We start from the raw sequence: 9,260 nt of genomic DNA, 5'->3' as shown, positions 1-9,260 counted from the left end.
TTTGACTGCACGTGACCCAGTTTCGAACTTGATCTAGATATCATCAAGATGAACATTCTGACCAATTTTCATAAAGACCCCATGAAAAATGTGACCTCTAGAGTGGTCACAAGCAAAAGTTTACGCACAGACGCACGCACGGACAGCGGACGCTGCGCGATCACAAAAGCTCACCTTGTCACTTTGCTAAAAATGGCTATCACTAGTCGCTAGTAAACAGTTCCAAGTGGAAAACATATGAGCTGCGCCATGAGAAAACAAACATAGAGCGTTTGCGACCAGCATTGATCCAGACCAGCCTGCGCATCCCAAAGTCTGGTCAAGATCCATGCTGTTCGCTTTTAAAGCCTATTGCAAGTAGAGAAACCAGTAACGAACAGCATGGACCCTGAACAGACTGCGCGGATGCGCAGGCTGGTCTGGATCCATGCAAGTCGCAAACGCAGTATGTTGGTTTTCTCATGGTGCGGCTCATATATTTTTTGTTGTTCCTTGATATTGTAGAATGGTTTTCGAAATCCTCTTCATCCAAGATGAGATATATGCACGAAAAAGCTTTAAATTTTTGGGAAGTTGGTTACAAACTGTTCCATGGGAAAGTTTGCGCTCCCGAAATACAAGTTGTAAGTGGGCAGCAAGTTCCAGGTGATTGTTCTATACAAAACTCAAGTATAAACTTTGCAGTGCCTTCTAAACCAATCATAGCTCAGGAAGCATTGGAACCAATTCTACAAGGTGTTTTTGTAGACACTATGAAGATGTTTGCAAGCTATGTAGGGGAAAAACCTAAAATTGCAAGGGGTAAAGGCAAAACAATGGGAGACATAGATTGCTGGGGGTTCAAGCCTGCTCCAACACTAACTGACAGAAAAGCCCGATTAAAATCCCAAAATATGTTTCTTATACAAAATACATGTGCTGGTTTAATAGTGCCAACTATTGATTGGCGATATGTATAATCATTATACGCGTATTTTACATCGCTATATGCATACGAATTGCATCATTTTATCTCCGTTGAATTTTCTGAACATTGCTCTGCTAGTACCACTTGTTTTTGTCAGATTACAATAAGTAACAAGGCAGTCTGAAAGACAGCTAAATCCCCCGCAACTGCTATGGATAGTGAAAGGGTAAACCTTTGACCTTTAGCTTAGACCTTGACCTTGAACTGACATGGCTGACTCATGAATTCTGTACAATGTCTTGATGAGGTGATCATTTGACCAAAGTTTCAAGAAAATCCTTCAAGGGGTTTAGGAGATACAGAGCTCAAACCTTTGACCTTGAGTTGTGACCTTGACCTTGAGTTGACATGGCTGACTCATGAGTTCTTGATGAGGTGATCATTTGACCCAAGTTTGATGAAAATCCTTCAAGGGGTTTACGAGATATAGAGTGGACACAAAATGGAAGGCTCAAACCTTTGACCCTAAGTTGTGACCTTGACCTTGAGCCGGCATGGCTGACTCATAAGTTCTGCACATCGTTTTGATGAGGTGATCATTTGACCCAAGTTTTATAAAATTCCTTCAAGGGGTTTAGGAGATATAGAGCAGACACAAAATGGAAGGCTAAAACCTGTGACCTTCAGTTGTGACTTTGACCTTGAGCTGGCATGGCTGACTCATGGGTTCTGCACATCGTCTTGATGAGGTGATCATTTGACCCAAGTTTCATGATTATCCTTCAAAGGGTTTAGGAGATACAGAGCGGACACAAAATGGAAGACTCAAACCTTTGACCTTGAGTTGTGACCTTGACCTTGAACCGACATGGCTGACTCATGAGTTCTGCACATCGTCTTGATGAGGTGATCATTTGACCCAAGTTTCATGATCATCCTTCAATGGGTTTAGGAGATATAGAGCGGACACAAAATTGAAGGCTCAAACCTTTCACCCTAAGTTGTGACCTTGACCTTGAGCTGGCATGGCTGACTCATGGGTTCTGCACATCAACCTGATGAGGTGATCATTTGACCCAAGTTTTATAAAATTCCTTCAAGGGGTTTAGGAGATATAGAGTGGACAAGAAATGGAAGGCTCAAACCTTTGACCTTGAGTTGTGACCTTGACCTTGAGTCGACTAGGCTGACTCATGGGTTCTGCACATCGTCTTGATGAGGTGATCATTTGACCCATTAGTTTCATGAAAATCCTTCAAGGGGTTTAGGAGATATGGAGCGGACACGAAAGTGTTACGGAAGGACGGACGGAGACCATTCCTATAACCCCCCACCATTTGTGGCGGGGGATTAACAAGCTTGATATCACTATGTTTTTTTGTTTGATATGAAATAAGTAATAAAATGCTATTTTCACATGTATTTCAGTGAAGAAACAGTGGTCAATTAGCCAATGCAATGTTCTTGTATTCTGTACCACTGTACAGTCTTGCTGACCATTGTCTTAGAACAATCAGATTTATAAATAAAGTCTTCAGTACATGGATTATTTTATTAAAATATTTTTTTTTTATTCTAACAACACAGTGTATACCCATATCGGATCCCTCTCTGTAGAAAATGAGAAATCGGATCCCTCTCTGTTCGCGCACAGGACACTCTGTGCTAAACAATGAACTCCAACGTCAATCAGCTCGGAAAATCAAATTTTTCAACCTAAACACATTTTTGTGTATAAAAACATATGGCCCACAGAATGGCGTAGCTATATACCATTGCTTTTTTATTGTTAAATTTGTTTAATCAGTTGACACAAGTCCAAATGAAGATGGAATGTAGCCGGAAGGTACTGGCTTTGATGAACATCGTGCGATATTTATGAAACTTAAATACAACTTGCTTAAATATAGCAAATATCTGGTACCTTAGATGTGAAGTCGTTGATGACCCATCTTACTTGTAAACATACTTTATATGCTGCACATGCTGACCAACATTCCTGTAAACTTTGGTGACTCTAGGTCAAATACTTTTGGAGCTATGTGCGACACAACATTAAAATAACCAATTTTTACTAAGTCAGGGGCCTAACTCCTACACAACTGAATGAATCTGGACGCAAAACCCCAGGTGCACAACTACACATGCTGACCAACATTCCTGTAAAGTTCTGTGACTCCACATCAAATACTTTTGGAGCTAGGCACAACACAACACTAAAATGACCAATTTTTACAAAGTCAGGGGCCATAACTCCGACATGACTGAATGAATCCAGATGCAAAACCCCAGCTGCACAACTACACATGCTGTCCAACATTCCTGTAAAGTTCTGTGACTCTTCATCAAATACTTTTGGAGCTAGGCACAACACAACATTCTCGGAAGGACGGACGAAAAAGAGCAAATCTTTATGCCCCCACCACTCATGGGGGAGTGGGGGGCACAACTAGGTAAGGCAGCTATTCTTCTTTGATACTGCACAATTTTTTTGTCTCATTGGACTCTATGATTATGTGAAGTTTCAATCAAATGCCATTAATACTTTTTTAAGTTATACTCCAGACAAAAGTTTGATGGACGGACTGTGTAATATGCATTTTCAAAGTATTTGTGACAATTACCAAGACGAGTATAAGTGTAAAACAAGCAAATTCGATGAATTGGTATCCCCCGCCGAAAGGGCTTGAGGTGAGAAATGGCAAAAAAATAATTCTGGCAAAAATTTAAGGATGTTACTTAGAAGCAAATAATTTCATTAGTCAAATTCATTTTAACAGAAAATGAATGTTTTTTTTTGTGGGGGGGGGGGGGGGGCAGGTGGGCAGCGGGGGTGACCGGGTGAGGGCACAAAATTTCACCTGTTGATTATAAATATTGATGGAAAAATTAATATGAAAAAAAAACCAACAAAACTGGGTGGGGGATGGGGACGCATGATCGGGGTGGTGGGCAAGACCGAGTGGAGAGTGAGGTGGGGAAATGGTACAACTTCATGCTAATAAATATTCACAGAAGGTTTGAAAGAAAATAATAAAAAGGAATGATTTTTTTATTATTTTTTTTTTGGTGGGGGGGAAGGGGGGGGGGAAAGAGAGAGGGGGAGGGTGTGTGGCCAAGGCAAGGTGGTCACCAGGTATGGGTACAAAACTTCACATGTTTATACTAAATGTTCATGAAAAAGAAAAGAAGTTTAATGAAATTCTACCAATGGGTTGGTTTGTTATGTACAAATCTGTAAATTAAAAAACAAGTAAAGGGCAATAACTCTATGGAAAATTGACCAATTGAAAAAAAAAAAGACCAGCATCATCGAAGTATGTTGGTTCATATTATTTACAAGTTTCAAGATATTCTACTAGTTTGTTACTGAGAAATGGCTGCAGATGTAGATTTTTCATTAAATCATGGGCAATAACTCTAAGGGAAATTGACCAATCCGATAAAAAATTTGATGGGCATCATCGCAGTATGCTGATGCATGTTTATGTCAAGTTTTATGAAATTCTACCTGATAGTTACTGAGAAATGGCTGCGGACAGACATTTTTGATTAAATCAAGGGCAATAACTCTAAGGGAAATTGACCAATCAAAAAAAAACCTTGACGGGCATCATCGCAGTATGTTGGTTCATGTTTATTTGAAGTTTCATGAAATTCTACCTGCTAGTTACTGAGAAATGGCTGCGGACGGACCGACTGACAACGCCATTTCAATACCCTCCTCCCGATTTCATCGGCGGGGGATAACAAATGGCTTACAGTCAGTAGCTGTGAGTGAATACAAACACAATAACCAAAAACATCAAATTTACTGAAGCTCCATCAAGCAGTTCATCTTCAAGGTCTTTAAGAAGTTGTTAAAGAAGCCCAAAAGGCTCCTTAAAGCAGTCAAGTTTTTGTGTGTGTGTGTTCGGGTTTAACGTCTTTTTCAACATTTTTTCAGTCATATAAACGACGGTGTTTACTTGTAGCAGTGAGCACAGTGCCCAGCTTTATAGTGCTGCCTCACTGGAAAATCATGCCATAGACATGATACCCCATCCAGTCACATATACTGACATCAGGTCGACCAGTCCTTTAAAGCAGTCACGTGAAAGTGAAACAATTTACACTTACTGCAGCCCTAGAAACCACTGATTCTGAGGAGCTAAAAAGAAGTTCTAAGGAGGCCTTTCCACTTAAACATGAAAAATATGTGACAAAATAAAGTAACTGAATCTTGTAATGATCTGTCAAAAAAATCTTTTTAGGTAGTCAATCACATTTGAGTAACATTTTGTGGCATTTTTTAGTTTTCATATATTCTGTTAGAGATTTATTTACGGAACAAAAATACCCATTCTAGCATAAAACTGATGTTCTTGTCACTTTTTAGGAGTATTTTAACAGGAGAGAAAATGTGTGTTAACAGAGAGATTCTCACGCTCACATGCAGTTAAAACATCTTTTATACCTGCATGCTCCGTGGCAAAGCGTAAAACCATTACGATCCCGAAACGGATAATTCAAAAGGAAATGATGTCAATGTGAAAAATAACGCAGACGTTACTGCGTATTTAATGGAAATTTAATGATGTTAAGGGATAATTAATTTGTTTATTAGTTTTTTTACACATTTTATGCTTGAATAGCTTTAGCTCATGTTCATTTCTTGTCATAACATCTTCAGAATCCCTCGGGATATGTTGAAACCCTCTCCCTAATGGGCTCGGGCACCAACTAATCCCTTGAAATTGTGCAGATGTTATAAACGAAAAAACATGATAAAATATTGGGATATTTCAGCTACCTCAAACAAAAGGCATGTTTTAAAACTGTTGCAGCTTTGGAGTTGAAACCCTCTCCCTAATGGGCTCGGGCACCAACTAATCCCTTGAAATTCTGCAGATGTTATAAACCAAAAAACATGATAAAATACTGGGATATTTCAGCTACTTCAAACAAAAGGCATGTTTTAAAACAGTTGCAGCTTTGGAATTCATTTATTTTCAATCTATATTGCATGCATAACCAAGATGGGAAAAGGAAGGCAATTTTTATATTAATTCAATAAATTAACATTTCTTATCAATTGTGGAGAAAATATAATTGTCAGTGCAAATAATAGTTTTTATATTCATGTTATTCCCTTAGCAAAAAATGTTTATTAAATTTATGCTCATGCTAAAACAATCTTGGTTGGACAACTAGGATAGGAAAATTGCATTTTAAGAATACTTCCACTGAAAATTAAATATGTATTACAAACTCACTGAAAACAAATAAGCGTAAAATATCAGTTGCTTAAGTTTTGAACAAATCTATTACTTGACCAAAATCTGATTAACCACCTTTAAAACCAAAAAGTAATTGTACAAAGTTAAATTGTGAATAGTTTAGATATACATGATTGTATAAATTTGTCATATCTATCTGTCTGTAATATTTTACACCCAATTGTTAATACAATTGTGAATAAGCCCATACAAAAAAATTTGGAAATGGCATGAATAAGTAATCTGAGACATACCTTTTACAAAATACATAGAGAATATATAATTGATAATTATGACAAGCTTTTTGAAATTGAATAAAGAGGCATATTCAAGTCTACTGAACTTCAAAAGAAACACAGGGGGGTCCAATTGTAGAGATATTATTGATATTTTTAAGGTAGCTCCACAAGCAGTGGAAGTACCATATGTTAAGATACACCTGCACAAAAATAAGAAGTTCTATAGCAGTCAAATAACAGCACTATAAATAGAAGTTAGTGTGTAAAATGCCAATTAAAAGTTTATAATGAAAAGTGCTATATAAATCAGTACAACATAATAAACATACAAAACATTTAAGCAACAAGATTGCTAAAAAAATACTTTGTGGACAGACCATCAGGACAGGTAACTCAGGGCTTTGGACAAGGCTTTACCCAAGGGTGACCCATGCACCACACATGTTCTGCTCACATCATGGTTCCAGCTCATGAAAATATATGTTCATTTCAGGGAAAGTATGCTGAATGAAACACTGTTCTTATTTCTTTAGTTTGGTTGGTTGTTTCATGACACAAATTATGTACACTAAGCTTCAGATATAAATTTCTATAATAAACTCTTCCATCTTTCAATTTGGACAGTAACATTAACTGTTAAAAGGTGTGCATAACAAAAAGATAGTGCAGATCATGATCAGACTTCACAGATGTGCAGGCTGATCATGATCTACACTGGTTGCAAAGGCAGAATCAATCGTGTCCAGCATGATAAGGGTTAGCTAAATTTTGTTCTTCCTTTCTTAAAACAACAACAAATCTGATAAAACTGCTTAATTTTGTTTAACCTACCAACTAGTATTTAAATTTGTTCATATTTATAGGTTATTAGATTTGTATCGAGAAATATGCACAAGTTTCGCAGCTGAAATATTGCACGACTTTATATATAACAGAAGCACAATATCAAACAAGTGTATATTTCTCAATGCAAATCTAATAATCTTTTTATTTCATACACATACTACACTTATAATTAATATATAAATAATACAAATTTATTTTTAGCCCGAGTAAAATTGAAAATATTGTCGTTAAAGAACTTTTAAACACGACGTCATATTGCATGAAACTGACATCACAAATGACGTCACGCACCGATATGAAATTTGGACATCAATATGGAAAAATATTGACACTTTAGGTTCCACTGTAACTCAACGAAGTTTATGAATGAGTATGTTATAAGCGCTTATAGACTGCAGCACAATTCCAATCATATGTATAACCACCTTAATGTTCTTCAATTTATACTAACATGAGTCAATGTAATTCCTGTGACAACCTCTCTACATACAAGAACAAATGAAATCAAACTTGGAGTCTGGATGTTGAACTCATGGATTAAGTTTTTGGCAAACAAGAATAAAAAGGTATTTTCCTACTTTTATAAATATGTACTTTTATAAATATGTCTTATGGGTTTCCATTATTAACTAAAATAAATAGATACTCATTTGTACAGTGTTCTGTTTGGACCATTGCATTTTTAGCTCACCTGTCACAAAGTGACAAGGTGAGCTTTTGTGATCGCGTGGCGTCCGTCGTCCGTCCGTCAGTCCGTGCGTAAACTTTTGCTTGTGACCACTCTAGAGGTCACATTTTTCAAGGGATCTTTATGAAAATTGGTCAGAATGTTCATCTTGATGATATCTAGGTCAAGTTCGAAACTGGGTCATGTGCGGTCAAAAACTAGGTCAGTAGGTCTAAAAATAGAAAAACCTTGTGACCTCTCTAGAGGCCATATATTTCACAAGATCTTCATGAAAATTGGTCAGAATGTTCATCTTGATAATATCTAGGTCAAGTTCGAAACTGGTCACGTGCCATTAAAAACTAGGTCAGTAGGTCAAATAATAGAAAAACCTTGTGACCTCTCTAAAGGCCATAATTTTCATGGGATCTGTATGAAAGTTGGTCTGAATGTTCATCTTGATGATATCTAGGTCAAGTTCGAAAGTGGGTCACGTGCGGTCAAAAACTAGGTCAGTAGGTCTAAAAATAGAAAAACCTTGTGACCTCTCTAGAGGCCAAACTTGTGAATGGATCTTCATAAAAATTGGTCAGAATGTTCATCTTAATGATATCTAGGTCAAGTTTGAAACTGGGTTAAGTGCGGTCAAAAACTAGGTCAGTAGGTCTAAAAAAAGAAAAACCTTGTGACCTCCCTAGGGGCCATATTTTTCAATGGATCTTCATGAAAATTGGTCAGAATGTTTATCTTGATAATATCTAAGTCAAGTTTGAAACTGGGTCAAGTGCAGTCCAAAACTAGGTCAGTAGGTCTAAAAATAGAAAATCTTTGTGACCTCTCTAGAGGCCAAATTTTTCAATGGATCTTCATGAAAATTGATCAGAATGTTCATCTTGATGATATCTAGGTCAGCTTCGAAACTGGGTCACATGCGGTCAAAAACTAGGTCATTAGGTCTAAAAACAGAAAAACCTTGTGACCTCTCTAGAGACCATATTTTTCAATGGATCTTCATGAAAGTTGGTCTGAATGTTCACCTTGATGATATCTAGATCAAGTTTGAAAGTGGGTCACGTGCGATCAAAAACTAGGTCATTAGGTCTAAAAATAGAAAAACCTAGTGACCTCTCTAGAAGCCATATTTTTCAATGGATCTTCATGAAAATTGGTCAGAATGTTCACCTTGATGATATCTAGGTCAAGTTTGAAAGTGGGTCACATGCTGTCAAAAACTAGGTCATTAGGTCTAAAAATAGAAAAACCTTGTGACCTCTCTAGAGGCCATATTTTTCAATGGATCTTCATGAAAATTGGTCAGAATGTTCACCTTGATGATATCTAGA

At 37.1% G+C, this 9,260-nt stretch overlaps 1 protein-coding gene across 1 annotated transcript in view; it reads left to right on the top strand.

The window, feature by feature from the left end:
• The first annotated feature begins 533 nt into the window (after window positions 1–533).
• Window positions 534–9,260, top strand: part of LOC123545499 (uncharacterized) — a 29,913-nt gene continuing 21,186 nt past the window's right edge. The window contains exons 1-2 of the mRNA XM_053534440.1: window positions 534–838; window positions 7,793–7,816. Of these exons, the coding sequence (XP_053390415.1) occupies window positions 534–838; window positions 7,793–7,816 (329 nt within the window). The remainder of the gene's footprint in view (window positions 839–7,792; window positions 7,817–9,260) is intronic.

Source organism: Mercenaria mercenaria, unplaced genomic scaffold (assembly GCF_021730395.1).
Source record: "Mercenaria mercenaria strain notata unplaced genomic scaffold, MADL_Memer_1 contig_3697, whole genome shotgun sequence".
Taxonomy (NCBI): Eukaryota; Metazoa; Mollusca; class Bivalvia; order Venerida; family Veneridae; genus Mercenaria; species Mercenaria mercenaria.
The sequence above is the reverse complement of the archived record's forward strand: the minus strand, read 5'-3'. Positions and strand labels throughout refer to the sequence as shown.